Source organism: Felis catus, chromosome C1, assembly GCF_018350175.1.
Source record: "Felis catus isolate Fca126 chromosome C1, F.catus_Fca126_mat1.0, whole genome shotgun sequence".
In the NCBI taxonomy this organism is placed as follows: Eukaryota; Metazoa; Chordata; class Mammalia; order Carnivora; family Felidae; genus Felis; species Felis catus.
The window spans coordinates 71,563,897-71,581,491 of NC_058375.1; the positions used below are offsets into that span (position 1 = coordinate 71,563,897).

General features: G+C 42.4%; 1 protein-coding gene across 1 annotated transcript in view; it reads right to left on the reverse strand.

Moving 5' to 3' along the window:
• The window catches only part of MCOLN3 (mucolipin TRP cation channel 3), a 33,392-nt gene that overhangs the window by 2,282 nt on the left and 13,515 nt on the right, over window positions 1-17,595 (reverse strand). The window contains exons 4-12 of the mRNA XM_045036117.1: window positions 17,392-17,545; window positions 15,890-15,974; window positions 15,714-15,810; window positions 11,158-11,257; window positions 6,956-7,068; window positions 6,724-6,873; window positions 2,286-2,387; window positions 2,054-2,176; window positions 551-757 (exon numbers count right to left, since the gene is read on the reverse strand). Of these exons, the coding sequence (XP_044892052.1) occupies window positions 551-757; window positions 2,054-2,176; window positions 2,286-2,387; window positions 6,724-6,873; window positions 6,956-7,068; window positions 11,158-11,257; window positions 15,714-15,810; window positions 15,890-15,974; window positions 17,392-17,545 (1,131 nt within the window). The remainder of the gene's footprint in view (window positions 1-550; window positions 758-2,053; window positions 2,177-2,285; window positions 2,388-6,723; window positions 6,874-6,955; window positions 7,069-11,157; window positions 11,258-15,713; window positions 15,811-15,889; window positions 15,975-17,391; window positions 17,546-17,595) is intronic.

Here is a 17,595-nt window from a genome sequence, read left to right on the forward strand (position 1 = left end):
CTCAGAATAACTTTTAAAATATCCCATGTGAGGGACAATATAAATAATAGCTTTTCAAATCAGTTTTTCTAACACATATAAAGCTTACATGGCTAGCATGTGACATATCAATCCCCTCACTCTTCTGAAGATCAGGCCTCAGGATAGTCCCAGGCAGGTCCTTGCCAAGAGTCTGGGTTCAGTCACAGTACACTCCAAACCAAGAGGTTAATTTTTCCTTATGAAAATTGGATTTTTAAATGGTCCCCATCAAATTTTGAAATGCCGTATGTTTCACTTACCCAATGCCTACTGGTCTTTATAATTCTAATACGAGTTTAGAAATCTCGTTTGGAAAAAAAAGCACAATTACTTAGAGACAAAACCTAAAATATTCTACAAACTCAAATTCTTCATTTCTGTTTCTCAATATGTACAATTGAAGTCTTTCTTTTCCACCTTGAAAAAAAATTAACATTCTAGCTGTTCTCCTCCCTCTTAGGTACCATATTTTATTGCCATTCTACAAGTTCTAGAAAAATGCTGCTACTTAAGCTCTTGATGAACCTACCTTAATTGTTTCATATGTATCAGTGATCAGTGCAATGAAAAGACTTAAAATCATATATATAAAGAGACTGATGAATGAGTAGAGGTAAATTCTGCTAAACAACCAGACCAAATAACTTTTTTGTTGCATTTTTGCAAATGTGGCAAACATATCATCTCCATTTATCAGAGAGAAAAGGCACTCGGAGACCATGTTCAGAGAACGGAACTGGAAAAAGAAAAGAGAAAAAGTTCACTTTATTTCACATTCCTTCCCACTGGAGATTGTTCATGACACTATACTAAAAAATAATGGACCAGGTATCCTTGTAAACTATGTAGTTAGCCTGCAGTCATTACAAGCATTTGCTATGTGATACACGCAACCTGTATAATGCCTACTGTTTTTCCTGAACAAGCAGCTCCTTCTTTGTGCTCCCCTTAAGGGGAGCAGCCTGAATTGAAGCTGCTGGTTTGCACCCTCGGCGCTTTTCTGAGTCAAGTCTGACCATTCCCTCTGCCTACATGGAAAGAGATCCTAGAAACACTTATGCAGAGATACCCAAGTCCTAACCATGCATGCTCATACTTCTCATTTTAAAGTTCATTCCATTTGAGGGGCGCCTGGGTGGCACAGTCGGTTAAGCGTCCGACTTCAACCAGGTCACGATCTGGCGGTCTGTGAGTTCGAGCCCCGCGTCAGGCTCTGGGCTGATGGCTCGGAGCCTGGAGCCTGTTTCCAATTCTGTGTCTCTCTCGCTCTCTGCCCCTCCCCCGTTCATGCTCTGTCTCTCTCTGTCCCAAAAATAAATAAACATTAAAAAAAAAAATTTTAAGTTCATTCCATTTGGGATAATGGTATTATAATCAGGACTGACTCTGGTAACAGAAAAAAATGCATAGATTTCTTCAAGTTCCTCCCTATACTCCCTTTTTAATAAAATCACATTTCCAAAAGTCTTGCCTAAAAAGCTGACTCTTTATTTTCAAAATTTTTTTTAACATTTATTTTTGAGACAGAGAGAGAGAGAGAGAGACAGAGCATGAACGGGGGAGGGGCAGAGAGAGAGGGAGACACAGAATCGGAAGCAGGCTCCAGGCTCTGAGCCATCAGCCCAGAGCCCGACGCGGGGCTCGAACTCACAGACCGTGAGATCGTGACCTGAGCTGAAGTCAGAGGCTTAACCGACTGAGCCACCCAGGCGCCCCCCAAAAGCTGACTCTTTATATTGATGAATCAAGTTGTCTTATCTTGACCTCATAGGTGGTAAAAAAATAAATAAATAAAATAAAATAAAAAAAGACATAATTATCTGATATAGTCCACAAAAGGAGGTGAAGTAGCTGAGTGAATCAATGATTCTCTCAAGTTGGTCACACCTTACCAGTTCACAAACATGGCACCAGATATACGACCTTCGACATTTTCAGGCTGAGTCACAAAATAGAAGGAGCTCATTTTAAAAGAATAACTGGCACTACTTTAGGAGCTTGATAGTAACAGGAAAACGTTGTTTATTGGTACCTTATCATGGTAAGGCCCCAGCACAATCCATCCACAGAAGCAATAGCCTAAATAAATCATTGCGGCACAGCAACAGAACCTGATGACATTGGGCAGCGCTGCCTGAAGGGTCAGAATAAGGAGCTAGGAAAGTAAGAGAGGCTGTTAGAATCCCCTTGTCCCTCAGCCAAAGCAGTGCAACAACTCTGAAAGACAGAAATACCAACAGCATGGAGATCCATGGAATCCTTACGTTGTACTTCTGAAAGAAACCGAGGTATCGAACGACTCCGAGCCACACGAGCATGGTGGAAGTCCCAAGAAGTATGCTACAGACGTCATAACTTGTTAGACTCTAAAACAGAGTGGAAAAAAATAACCAGATTATGTAACAGAAATTCATTGGGACAAAAAATATTTGATTGGGGGGGGTGTTAATAGAAATCAATCAGGGGCGCCTGGGTGGCGCAGTCGGTTAAGCGTCCGACTTCAGCCAGGTCACGATCTCGCGGTCAGTGAGTTCGAGCCCCGCATCGGGCTCTGGGCTGATGGCTCAGAGCCTGGAGCCTGTTTCCAATTCTGTGTGTCCCTCTCTCTCTGCCCCTCCCCCGTTCATGCTCTGTCTCTCTCTGTCCCAAAAATAAATAAATGTTGAAAAAAAAAAATTAAAAAAAAAAAAAAAAAAAAAAAGAAATCAATCAGGCAGTGTTCTAGGTGCTAAGGACAAAGAAGTGAACCAGAGAGACAAAATTTCCTTCTCTCCGGGAGCTTGCATTCTAGTGGTGGGAGGGGGGAGAGATAATAGAAATAAATTAATGAAACTCTCAGTACATTAGCTGATAGTAAGTGCTGAGAAGAAAATTCAGGGGAGGAGAAAAAGAATGCCTCCAGGGTTGCATTTCTTTCTTTTTTTTTTTTTAATTTTTTTTAACGTTTTTTATTTATTTTTGAGACAGAGAGAGACAGAGCATGAACAGAGGAGGGGCAGAGAGAGAGAGAGACAGAACTGGAAGCAGGCTCCAGGCTCTGAGCCATCAGCCCAGAGCCCGATGCGGGGCTCGAACTCACGGACCCTGAGATCATGACCTGAGCAGAAGTCGGATGCTCAACCGACTGAGCCACCCAGGCGCCCCCAGGGTTGCATTTCAAAAGGAGTTGCATTTGAACAAAGACCTGAGGGGAGTGAGAGAGTGCAAGCCAAGCAAAAAGCTAGGAGAGGAGTGTTCCAGGCACAGAGACAAGCAAATGCAAAGGCCCCATAGCAGGAGGGTGCCTCAAAAGATGGAGAGTCCAGCTGCAGTGAGCAATGGGGGAGAGTACAGAGTCACAGAGGTAAGGGGGTAGGTAGTTTAGTGCCTCGTGGGTAATTTAACACCTTTGTATTTTACTCTGATAGGCTGGGGAGATTGGAAAGCTCTGAACAGGATAGGATTCCATTTGGCTGCTATGGTTAAGAGCAGACTGTCCAAAGAGTGAAAAGGCAATTGCAATGATAGAGACGAGAGCTGATGGTGGCTTGGACCAGCCTAGTAACGATAGAGGCGATGAGGTGATTTTTAAAGGTAGATTGATAGGATTTCCTCTTGGATTAGATGGAGGGAAGAGGGGATTAGTCAAAGAAGAGAGTCAAGGATAAATGTATGGCTTTTGTCTTAAGCACCTGAAAAGGACTGCCATTAACTGAAGTTAAAAAAGCCATGAAGAAGCAGGTTTGGCCTGTGGAGGTGGAGATTGAGATTTGGGGAGTTCTGTTTTTTGTTTTGTTTTGTTTTTTTTTCAACTTTTATTTATTTTTGGGACAGAGAGAGACAGAGCATGAACGGGGGAGGGGCAGAGAGAGAGGGAGACACTAAATCGGAAACAGGCTCCAGGCTCTGAGCCATCAGCCCAGAGCCTGACGCGGGGCTCGAACTCACGGACCGCGAGATCGTGACCTGGCTGAAGTCGGAGGCTTAACCGACTGCGCCACCCAGGCGCCCCTGTTTTGTTTTGTTTTTAATTCAAGTTAGTTAACATACAGTGTAGTCTTGGCTTCAGGAGTAGAACCCAGTGATTCATCTCTTATATATGACAACCAGTGCTCATCCCGAAGAAGTGCCCTTCTTAATGCCCATCACCCATTAACCCATCCCCCACCCACCTCCTCTCCAGCAACCCTCAGCTTGTTCTCTGTATTTAAGAGAGTCTCTTATCGTTTGCTTCCCTCTGTGTTTTTATCTTATTTTTCCTTCCCTTCCCGGATGTTCATCTATTATGTTTCTCAAATTCCACATATGAGTGAAATCATAGGATATCTGTCTTTCTCTGACTGACTTATTTCACTTAGCATAATACCCTCCGGTTCTATCCACATTGTGGCAAATGGCAAGATTTCATTCATTTTCATTGCCAAGTAGTGTTCCATTGTATATGTACACCACGGAGTATGTTAAATTTGAGGTGCCAAGCAGACGTCCAAATGAAGATATGAAGGTGACAACTGAATATCTGAGACTGGAGTTCAGAGAAGAATTCCAGGCTGAAGACACAGATTTAGAAATCATCGGCAGAGAGGTACTATTTAAAGCCATGGACAGGATGAGAGCACCAAGACCGTGGCACAAAAGAAAATATGTCCAAACATTGCACCTTGAGGCCTTGTCACTTTAATAGGTTGGAGAGATGAGAAGGAACCAGCAAAGGAAGTCAGAAGACCAGCCTGTGATTTAGGATGGAAACCAGGTAAGTGATAGCTCAGGGGAAAAGTGTGCCAACAAAGGAGGCATGCTTGCAGTGTTAAAATCTGCTGATAGGTCAAGATGAGGATAAATAACGAATTATTGGACTCAGCAACACTGGAGGTCATCGGAAGGAACATTTTCTGTAGGGCGGTAGGGCGGTAGGGCGGCCGGATTGGAGCAGATGTAACAGAGAATAGGAGGAACAGAATTAGAAACAAAAGTACCTACGCTTAAGGTCTTCTGCTATGTAAAGGGGAGCCAAAAAAATAGGGAAGTAGCTGGATAGAGAATAGGTTGAGATTTTGTCTCTTATAAAGGAGAAAGAACACACATACTATTGGGAATGGCACGGTAGAGAACGGGAAACTGATGATGCATGGGAAAAAGGAAGAAGAAAAGCTGGAGCTAAGTTCTTAGGTAAGCAAGAGGGGGAGGGGGGTTGGCATCTGGGAGGCACATGGGGTTGGCCATGGAGAGTAGCCAAAATAATATATCCACAGAAACAGAAAAAGCAGTGTATGGACACTGATGCTGGCAGGTAGATAAATGAAGTGGAGCCTTGTAGAATTTCTTTCTTTCTTTCTTTCTTTTTTTTTTTTTTATCTGTGGTTTTGTGAACTAGGAAAGAAGGCCATCAATTGACAGTGAGGATGGGGCAGGGGTTTTAGAGTTTCCAGAAGGGATAAAAACGTGAAACGATCATCTGAAAGATGGGGGAGTGAACGGCCTAGAAAAATGTAAAAAAAGATTGCTGGACACCATTAAGAGCTCAATGAGGTTAATGATCGTTGAGGCTGGTAAAAATAAAGATTTGCTGCATATCTCCTGTGCTCCTTTCTTTTTGTTCCCCAGTCCAATGATAGGGACTCCATATCATCCTAAATCCATTCGCTCCTTCCAAGGAGCGAACATGCCTGGGCTGTCTTCCCCAGCTCCCTTGCAGTTAAATGTGACTAAACGCTCTCCAGCGGGATGGGAACAAGAGCAAAGACTACCAAGACTGCCAAGGCTTTCAGACTGGAAAAGCTACCGCCGTGCCGCCGTCTCGTGTTGCCCTTCCCTTCCCTTCCCTTCCCACACAGGCTGCAACCTGTTCCTGAGGTGACCCAGGATCGATCGCACAATTTGGGCTCCAGGGAAACTCAGTGGCAGGAACGCGGGTCCCTGACTGACCGCGTGGAGCTGAGTGAGTTGCCAACCTGGGAAACCCACCCTGACTATTACATGAGGGAGAAGTAGGCTCCTATCTCATCTGAGCCATTGCACGTGGGGCCTCTGGCCGGGAATCTCAATCAGCAGACTCCCCAGGTGGCTCATCCTCACACTCAGTTGAAGCCAGGGCTAGAAAAATATAAATTTGAACAAGGTCAGTTTGAACAGTATCAGGTTTTTTTAATTTGATTTTTGCTTTGGCGGCGGTGGCGGGGGAGGGGGGGTGATTTCTAGGCTGGGTTAATCCTAACTTAGAATGGAAAATCCTGTAGCTTATCAACGGGGAAAGTAAGAAAAAGGCAGCAACTGTCATCACTCACACAGTGGTAGCCTGGCTTCACTTGCACCCAGGGCCCTACTCTTTTTGTTGTTGTTGAAGATTCTAGCATTTCTTGTGAAAACAACAACAAAAAAACCCACCTCTTACCTTCTTTACTTTGGGACGTCTAAGAATTCTCGGGCGCACCCCTAGAGCTCAGATTTGATCAGTGTAACATGGGAGTATTTTTACCAGGTACCCAAATGACTGACTCAGAGGCTTGTATATACCTTTGAAAAACTCTGCCTAAGAGATTGCCTGACTAGACTTAAGAAACTTACCGTTATCGATTTTAAGTTTACTTAACACCATGTTTGAAAGAAACCATTTACTCTGCAAATTCTCACATTCCGAGAAAATATTAGTGCCAATCTGATACTAACAATGGCATAAATAGTAAAAAACAAAACAAAACAAAACAAAAACAAAAACCACTTTACCTTAGCTTGGATTTCCATTTTCAGAATTGATCCAATAATTGTCAATATGTCACTAATAATAATCATGATGTACCATCCATTGACGAATTCCATTTGATCAGAAACAGAAACTTCCTTCTTGTAATGGAGGAGGAAAAAATTGACAAATTCCTTTAGGGGAAAGAGGGAGGCACAGTGAATTTCTCAGTCAATCACAATGTCCCCAGCATTCCCAGCAAGCAGCAACCCCTACCTGCTGAAGCTGAAGTCCTGTAATCACAGATCGAAGGCACAGGATTAAGGAAGCCAAGCAAATCAGAATAACAAAGGCATCAAAGATCATCATGTAGTGAGTGTTCTTCTGAACTGCAAGGAAAGAGCATTACCTGCTTGTACTGTGGGACATTCATATGGTGACCTCTACTTTTTTTTTCCTTTCATTTTTAGCCTCATTTCTTTTAACTGCTGCATGGCATACCACAATATAGATGCATACTCTTTGTAAAGACACTCAGGTTGCCATCTGTTTTTTCCTGCTACAAACAATTCTTCAAGTCCTCTCTGTGCATGGGTGCAAGTGATTCTTTAGGCGAACGGATATCTAAAGGCGAAATTGCTGGGGTAAGGCATATGCATATTTCTAAGAAAGAAATTCTAAGAAATTGCCCTTCAAAAACATCTTGCCAGTTTACATACCTACACACATCTCCACGTCTTCTCCACCATTGTATATTTTTTTTTAATTTTTTTTTTTAATTTTTTTTTTATTTTTTTTTTTTAAATTTTTTTTTCAACGTTTATTTATTTTTGGGACAGAGAGAGACAGAGCATGAACGGGGGAGGGGCAGAGAGAGAGGGAGACACAGAATCGGAAACAGGCTCCAGGCTCTGAGCCATCAGCCCAGAGCCTGACGCGGGGCTCGAACTCACGGACCGCGAGATCGTGACCTGGCTGAAGTCGGACGCTCAACCGACTGCGCCACCCAGGCGCCCCTCCACCATTGTATATTAATTATCTTTTATTTTTGCCGATCAAAAGAGCAAATCTCATTCCCAATGACATCTTTATCAGGTATTAAATTACTGTAGGTATTCAAGTACCTTATCTTACCCTTTTGATGTTTTTGTGTGTTTTAATGCGTAAGACAAATACCTCTCATTAGTGTTTTATTAGCTATTCTTACTTGTTTTTTCTTCCCCATATATTCTTGAGGATCTGATTGTTAAATTCCAATAAAAAATCCTACTGGTACTTTTGCAGGGTGGGGGGGGGGGACATGTCACATTCATAAGTTAATTTAGGGAGAATTGGCATATACATGATGTTAAATCTCTTGTCCAAAAATATGATGTGTTTCCCATTGATTCAAGTCTTTTTGTTTCCTTCAGAAGCATTTTCAAATTTTATCTGAAGCCTTCACACTGCTTTTTAGAGTAATTTAGATAATTCAGACATCCTTTCCACAAAGACAACAAAGAGAAAAGGTCCTGGTAAGTGTTCTTCCCATTAGTATGTAAAGAAAGTTAAAAGGCCTTCTTTTGGGGGTGCCTGGGTGGCTCAGTAGATTGGGCATCTGACTTCGGCTCAGGTCATGATCTCGTAGTTTGTGGGTTCGAGCCCCACATCGGGCCCTGTGCTGACAGCTCGGAGCCTGGAGCCTGCTTCGGATTCTATGTCTCCCTCTCTCTCTGCTCCTCCCCCACTCATGCTGTCTCTCTCTGTCTCTCAAAAATAAAATAAAACATTAAAAAAATTAAAAAAATAAAAGGCCTTTTGGAAATTACTACTGCCATCAATAAGAGATCTTTAATTATAAGCCTTTGGTCTTTTGTCCTTAATACAGTTAGCCTTCCTGCACACCCTATTAAAACATACCTATCTGGGTATAGAATATTCACCAAGAATCCACCGTGTGGCAGTTTTTCTAGATGCTGAGGATACAAGTGGTGAACAACACAGGCCCCCGACCTTGGGGAACTTCTGTTCTACTGCCGGGAGACACGCAGGGATGTAAACAAGGTACATGAACAAAATGCTTTCAGACAGGAGTAAGTGCTGCGAAGAAAAGAAAGCACCATAGCTAACGGGTAGTGCTACGCCACCCATAGTCCTAAGCACTTTGTAGGTATTACCTCATTTGATCCTCACGGCAACCCCAGCAAGCGGGGGTGTGATTATCCCCACTGGACAGGTGAGAAAATGAGTCACACAGAGGTCAGAGGAATTTGCCCGAGGTGATGCAGCCAGCAGGTGGCAGCACCAGGATTCAAATCTTTGCAGTCTGTCTCCAGCCTCTGTCACTCTAGGTTAGTGATGCGTGGCATCCCTTGGGCACTGTTAGGAATGCACTCTGGCCCCACCCTAGACCCGCTGAGTCAGAAACTGCATTTTCACAAGCTCTTACAGATGACACTAGAGCTCAAGAACCACGGCTCTAGAAGAAGCACACTGCTGGTATGGGTGGTGGAGGGGAGAGGCTCATTCGTACAGCATGATAGGGGCCAGGAGGTCTCAGGTGAAACCTGAGTGACAAGACTGCCCCCTACTGGTAAAAAAAAAAAACAAGCACTTAGACTAGTTCGGTAATGGGGCTCCGGGGTGGCTCAGTCGGTTAAGCGTCAGACTCTTGATTTTGGCTCAGGCCATGATCTCGTGGTTCATGAGATCAAGTCTTGCATTGGGCTCTGCACTCACAGTGCAGAGCCTGCTTGGGATTCTCTCTCTCACTCTCTCTCGGGCTCTCTCTCTCCATGCCCCACCCCCAGCTCGTGTGTGCTCTCTCTCTCAAAATAAACTTAAAAAAAATCTACTGAAAAATATTCGGTAATAAAACATCCCATTAATATTGGCCAAGGGGCATCTAATTGTTACTAAAATGTCTACATCTACTTTTGAAAAGCTTAAAAACTAAGAAACAAGCATTTGAGAGAAAGCCTGTGGCAGATACTTTCATATACTCTCATGCTTCCTATTCTAAAATTTGTGGAGAAGTATTGCAATGTTTACAGATGACAAAACAACTTTGTGTTTCAAATAAACAATTTTGTCATTGAAATAAAATTGTGATTTAAGAGCCTCATATATTTGAAGTACCTAATAGTGAAAAAAATACTAGAATGAAGAAATTTCATGTCATTTAAAAAAAAAATTTTAACATTTACTTATTTTTGAGAGAGAGAAACAGAGTGTGAAGAGGGGAGGGGCAGAGAGAGAGAGGGAGACACAGAATCTAATGCAGGCTCCAGGCTCGGAGCTGTCAGCACAGAGCCCAATACGGGGCTCAAACCCACGAACCGCGAGATCATGACCTGAGCCGAATTCGAACATGCAACCGACTCAGCCACCCAGGTGCCCCCATATCGTTTATTCTTAATATCTCATTACTGCTTCTGACCTTTGTGACTCAACCAGTAGTTACCCCTAAAGCAATGATTTTCCAAATGTGGCATGAGTAAGGGTGACCTGTACATTCCTAGGCCCCAGCCCAGACCCGGGGACGGCCTTGCAGGGAGCTGGGGTGACTCTTTCGCTCGCGAGAATCTGAGAATCCCGGACCTAACCATTAAGTCCAGCACAACATACCAAAGGGGCTGGAAAATGAGGTAAATTCTTTACAGTCCATTTTCTGGTTCAGCCCCAAAATTCTCAGTGGTACTCAGTCTATAGTTGAATTCATGTCCATATTTCCAAGAATGTACCCTTTCTTCATGTAGTTTACTTTTTAACCTATATAGAAGCTAAATATAATGTGACGGATGCTTCAGGGTCAAATCTTTCCTGATGTCTCTCTCACTGTATGACCAGGGGCACCAAGATTCACTTCTAAGCCTTAGTTTCTTCATTTGCATAAACAGGGATGCTGCCTATCTCAAGGATCGTTTCAAAATATTAAAACGCTGGGATGCCTGGGTGGCTCAGTCAGTGAAGCACCCAACTTCAGTTCAGGTCATGATCTCACAGTCCATGAGTTCAAGCCCCGCGTCGAGCTCTGTGCTGACAGCTCACAGCCTAGAGCCTTTTTCAGATTCTGTGTCTCCCTCTCTCTCTGCCCCTCTACTGCTCACCCTCTATCTCTCTCTCTCAAAGATAAATACACATTTAAAAAAATAATAAAAATTAAAATATTAAAATGTAGGAGGAAGCCCTTATGTAGTAAGCACTCAATAAATATTAGGTCGGGTATATGTGATTTTTTGCTGGGGGGGGTGCGTGCATTTTTTTGTAAGAACTGGGCCAGTGAGGACGCATGTAGAAGTCAGCAAAAGTGATTTCAAGTACTAATAATTTATGTCTTGCCTGGAACATCAGATACCTACAATAAGTTGATCTATTTGCAGAGAATTAGGGACTTGGCAATGTTCCAGTTGTTCCCATTGATGCTCCACATATCCCAGTAGTTTAATAACCCTTTTATTTAATAACCATTTTGAAAACTAGTAAAAGTCGTCACTTACTTGATCCTGATACGTGCCAGTCTTTACATTCTCTGATGGAAATGTCGTTATCTAAGCTTATCTTAATCCTTCCACTGTGGGCCTTATTGTCAAATGTTATCTGTGAAAAACAGGAAAAGGGTCAAAAACATACCTATAGTTTTTGAAGCCAAGATGTCTCTATGCATTAATTAGGACACAAATCTTTCAGGGTGACAGGATGCCCACCCAGATTCTCATCCCCGTGTCAATGCTAACTCTGTTCAACTTTGGGAAGAGCCCTTTTTTTCTTTGTGAAATGAGAAGGTTGAAGGTCTTCTGTTGAGATCTTTTAGTCTCTAAAATCCTGTATTTCTAGGATAGTCTTTCAGCCCTGGACAACTTATAAAACAGGAGAACTTCTCTCTCCTTCCCACTCTAAGTACCTCAAGATGCCCTCTTGGTATGAGCAAGAGCTGGTCCAAGTGAGCTTTTCCCTCCCTCCCTAGGGACTCGGCGGAGGATAGTTTATATATATATTTATTTATTCATTTTGAGAGAGAGAGAGAGAGAGAGAACGAACGAGCAGGTGAGGGGCAGAGAGAGAGAGAGAGAGTGGATCCCAAGCAGTCTCCCCACTGCCAGTGCAGAGCCCGACGTGAGGCTTGAACTCACAAACTGCAAGATCATGACCTGAGCCAAAACCAAGTTGGACACTTAACTGACTATCCCAGGCGCCCCAAGGGATAGTTTGTTAGTGCTGCTGCAGTTCTTACAAACACAGAGGTTCATTCTTTCAGGCTTGAAACATTTCGGGTGGCGCTTCTCTGATTGTCATCCTGGGCCTCATTTTCATCCTTACTCACTCTAGAACCATATGTATGAAAAAAGGATGTGGTGACAGGGAGCCGACAGCCATGTCCTGCTTCAGGGATCACCATTTCAGGACACTGGGCACCAAGTAGGACAAAGCCATGTCAGAACACCTTCCCCAGTCTGTCTTCCCCTTCTGGCTCTCTCCCCTGTCCCCATGCAGGGACAGGGAAAGCAAGACAAGGAGATCAGGTGTGGGTTTTGTTTGTTTTGCTTTGCTTTTAGTGCCTCCTGTCTCAAGTCGTAAAGAAAAGACATTTTTTCAAAAGTCTGTCATTTAAATGAGTTCTACTGAAGCTTCTTCATGCGGGGTAATCAGACATTACTGCAGATGTAAGGCTTCAGATAAATTTAGTGAGTCTGATCACTCTGTTTCTCTTCATGTTGGACTGCAAGCTTCCAACAAATTAGCTAAAATAATATCCAAAAGATACTCACTCCAGGCAGAACCCAGGCAGAAAAAGAGAGAAATCATATTAAGAATCACATGTAATTTAAAAAAATTTTAATGTTTATTCATTTTTGAGAGACAGATAGAGACAGACAGTGACGGGGGGTGGGGGGAGGAGCAGAGAGAGGGAGACACAGAATCCAAAGCAGGCTCCAGGCTCTGAGCTGTCAGCATAGAACCTGATGCGAGGCTCAAACTCACTGACCGTGAGATCATGACCTGAGCCAAAGTAGGACGCTTAACTGAGTCACCCAGATGCCCCAATCACATGTAATTTAAATGGTCTAAGCACTCCAACTAAAAGGTACAGATTATGAAGTTGGATAAAAAAACAAGAATTAATTCTATGCTGCCTAATAAGAAACCCTCTTTAAACGTAAGACAAATAGGTTAATATCAAAAGGATGGAAAAAGATATACCATGATAACACTAATTAAAAGAAAGCCGGAGTGGTTATATTCACATCAACCAAAGTAGATTTTAAAGCAAAGAATTAATATTGAGGTAAAAATTACCACTTCATAATGATGTAAGAGTCAGTTCATCAAGTTAACACAAGAATCCTAGATGCCTGTGCACCTAATAAAGAGCCTCAAAACACATGATGCAAGAATGCACTAAACTGCTATGAGTGAATGCTAATGCCCTGCTTTTACGTTCTAACCAAATTACAGATATACATAGGAAAGGTTTCATAAATAGCTGTTGCATGAATCAAATATCTGTTATATACCAGATACTTAGGGAGGTCCCTTACATATCTCATATATATGCAGTATACTATATAGATAGGTACATAGATACATAGATATATAGATGTATACTAGATAGATAGGTACATAGATACATAGATATATAGATGTCTTGGCAACAGCTTTGTTATGTAGGTGGGCATTAATTCTGTTTTACAAATGAGAAAACTAGGACTCAAACCAATTAAGTAATTTGCCTAAAGTTACATAGCTAGTAACTGGTGAGCTATAATTAAAATCTAGGCTTGCCTGATTCCAAAACTCCTGCATTTTATTTTATTTTATTTTTTTAACGTTTATTTATTTTTTTTTAATTTTTTTTCAACGTTTTTTATTTATTTTTGGGACAGAGAGAGACAGAGCATGAATGGGGGAAGGGCAGAGAGAGAGGGAGACACAGAATCAGAAGCAGGCTCCAGGCTCCGAGCCATCAGCCCAGAGCCTGATGCGGGGCTCGAACCCACAGACCGTGAGATCGTGACCTGGCTGAAGTCGGACGCTTAACCGACTGCGCCACCCAGGCGCCCCAACGTTTATTTATTTTTGAGACAGAGAGAGACAGAGCATGAACGGAGAGGGTCAGAGAGAGGGAGACACAGAATCCGAAACAGGCTCCAGACTCTGAGCTGTCAGCACAGAGCCCGACGCGGGGCTCGAACTCACGGACCGCGAGATCATGACCTGAGCCGAAGTCGGCCGCTTAACTGACTGAGCCACCCAGGCTCCCCAAAACTCCTGCATTTTAAATTAGGCATATACTGCCCCAGTTCATGTTTACTTAAACCATAAAGTTGCACTAATTGCTTTTATCATTAAACTACCCTATAGGGTGTAAGTTCTACTACAGTTCTGTGAAACACACTGCTAAATCCACCATGCACAGGGAGAGCTTGGGATGAATCTGCAATAGTGGCAAAAATATAACATCTGCATGTGACTAACCAGCCAGGTTGCTCTCTCCACTGTATTGAGTCATGGGAAAGAGCCTGCATTTTACAAATGTTTCATTCATCCATTCTGCAAATATTTGAAGCACCTACTGTGTTCTTTGAGGGATGAAAAAAATTAGGAGAATGACTCCTGCTTTCAAGGAGCTTTCAATCTAGCAGAGTTGATAAACATCTAGACAATCCTAAAACAAAGGAGAAGGTGGGTGAGCTCATACAAAACATAAAAACAAAACCAAAAATAAAACTTTGGAGTTGCGAGCACAGAATGTGTCCCTAACTGAAGCATCGTAAAAATGGTCCCTGAAGAAGGTGTCAGTTGAACTGAGCCTTGAGGATTATAAAACTTCTGAAAGTACCATTTCTCAGTTCAAGAGTGGTACAGGACTGGGGCACCTGGGTTTCTTAGTCAGTTAACCGTCTGACTTTGGTTCGGATCATGATCTCACTATTCATAGGTTCGAGCCCTGCATCAGGCTCTGTGCTGACAGCTCAGAGCCTGAAGCCTATGTAGGATTCTGTGTCTCTCTCTCTCTGCCCCTCCCCTCCCTCGCACTCTGTCTCTGTCTCTCAAAAATAAATAATATGTTAAAAAAAGTAAAAAAAAAAAAAAAGAGCGGTGCAGGGGGTGGCAAGAGAGAGGAGAAAGAAGAGACAAGACTGTGGATAAAGAACAGCTCAATTTAAAAAAAAAATCAAGTAATATTGAAAATTCATAACCTCCGGGTTAATATTGGGATCAAAATTTGTAGCCTACTCAAAATAGTCTTATAGTATTTGCGCTTTTTCCTTGAAATGATATGCATAATGACTAATTATACTACATTCTGAAATCTCTTTAAAAAACTTGATTTCTCATAGCCAGTTGTTGAATATCATGGACACAGCTCTGGTACAAACTATTGCTGAAGTCATAGCAATCTGGATCGAGTGAAGGCAAGCTGCATCAAATGCTGTTCAGCATATGCCCCAGATAGCACTGGGGTACTGACCCCGAGCCTCATGAGGAAATGAACTCACCTGGCAGGCATCTTATGTTCTCCAGAGAGCGTTAATAGCGCCATTGGCAACTGGAATATACAGAACAGAGACGGGCCGAAGGGGGAGAAGCCAGAGCATTCAGAGGCAGCCCAAGGAAGGCACTGTGACCAATAAGCAAAATGTGCACACATCTATGGCGAGGAGACTCAGCGGCAAGAACCCTTGGCAACGGCCATACGCAGACAGCCACAGGCTGCCAAGAGCCAACTACACGGGACCTACAAGTCTCTACTCGTTTTGTATTTGAACACCTACCCTGTGCCAGGCACCGTTCTTGGGACTGGAGACACTGCACTGAACAAGGCAAGGTCCCTCCCCTCACAGAACTTACACTGAGGTACAGAAGGTAGATAATTAAGAAGTAAATGACCACAACAAAATAGAGCCAGCTCTACCAATGCTTCTTCTATGCACATTCAAGTGGAAACATCCTGCATATTTGATCATGTTTCAATACAAGCAGATGAAACATGTAACTAAATCAAACAGTTTTCCTTCAGACAGGGGCCAAATTCAGCCCAGCCCACACTTACAGTCAGAGTAAAGTCGTAACAGTCAGGGAGCTCGTGATGACGAATGGTCTGCAGATTAATGGCCTTCAGTTTAAACTGCAGCTCCACTGTTAGGAGTCTAGGAAACAGAGGAGCCTTTAGTGCAGTGAAAACATGCACACACAAATATAAGTTATACTCCCATCTGCCTCCCTCACCTGTGAAAGTCCAGTGTTAAGTTGAGTTTATTTTCTTCCAGTGTTCCAATGTGAAAAGGTTCATCGGGCTCTACGAAGAAACATTCTGCCATAGAAAGGAACAAAACATTCTGTAGATAGCCTAAAATAAATAAGTAAAACTGCATCTTGAAAGGATAATACATTTAAGACTAGATTATTCAGATTCTACTATTCTTCTGAATTAAGATTTAAAAGCCAAAAGTCAGTACCCCTCAGTTACAATGAATCATTTGTTTTTCAAGACACGAGTGGATGCACCATTTCTGGAGTGGGTGGAGGGCAGAAGACATGAATTCGGTCTCATGAGTCTTCTGTAGAATGCTATCTTCCTTCCTGAATCTGGAAGCCTAAATTTTGAGTCCCTTCTCCCTTTTTTGTATCCTAAGCATAAGTTTGAAGAACTTGGAGTACTTAAGACAAAATTTTCTAAGTTTAAAGGATCTATTTTTTTTAAATACTATTTTCCCCTCTATACTAGACTACTTAAGGGGGGAAAAAAAAAGGAAGACATGGGGCACCTGGGTGGCTCAGTCATGTAAACCTCTGACTCTTGATTTTGGCTCAGGTCATGATCTCACAGTTCATGAGTTTGAGCCCCACATCGGCAGGGATCCACACATCGGGCTGCACACTGACAGTATGGAGCCTACTTGGGATTCTCTCTCTCTTACTCTCTCTCTGCCCCTCCCCTGCTTGCTCTTTCTCTTTCTCAAAAATAAATAAATAAATAAATAAATAAATAAATAAATAAATAAATAAATAAACAAACAAACTTAAGAAAAAAAGGGAAGACAGCATTTTAGAAGTTTTCACTAATCTGTACTGTAATCCTTTACTATCCTTCTCCAAAAAACCTCCCAGTGGCTGCTGTTAAAAGTACTTGAAAATGTAATGTTTTAGGTACAGACTGTAAATAGAACTTTGCTAATAAGAATAAGCCACTGCATTCTAAACTCTGGTTCTGGTTTCTCCTTGAAATGACCCACAAAGATACTAAATAGTGAAGTGCAGTTGAGGGGAGGGAGTTTTATAGACATCGCAAATTTGCAAGTACAACATCTTCTAAGGATAGTATAAGTCTATGTAACTGGCTTATCCAGCATAAGAGGCAGTGCTATATAGAGGTCAAGGATATAGTGGCTAAGGGCACAGACAGCCTGGGTCAGATTTCAGCACTGCCTCTTCCTAGCTCCATCTGGAATATATCACTTAACTCTCTGAGCCATACTTTAGTCTTCTATAAAATGAGGATAATAATACACCTTGCCTTATTGGTCTGTTGTTGTTGCTTTAAAAAAAAAAAATCATGAGTTACAGTAAAGGGCTTGGGACGGTACCTGACACATGATAACTCCTATGTAGTTTCTCACTATGACCTACCAGTACAGACCAAATCAACATTTTCAGAGACAAAATTGCTAACTTTAAGTATAAATCAAGGAGTTAAAAAATAGAAGCTCTAGTTTTTTGAAGAACATTACCAGTCTCCATTTCTGGATCAATGTCAAAGGTATCATTTCCAGGACAGATGTTCCCTTGCTTGTAGAAGTGCTGACAGATCGCCATAGCAGACTGCTCGGTACCCTTGTTCTCATATGCATGATTCCCCACTGAGATACTGCGCAGCTGCAAGTACTTGAACAGAAAAGAGAAACAGAAAATGGGAACACCAGCCAGGCAGAAAT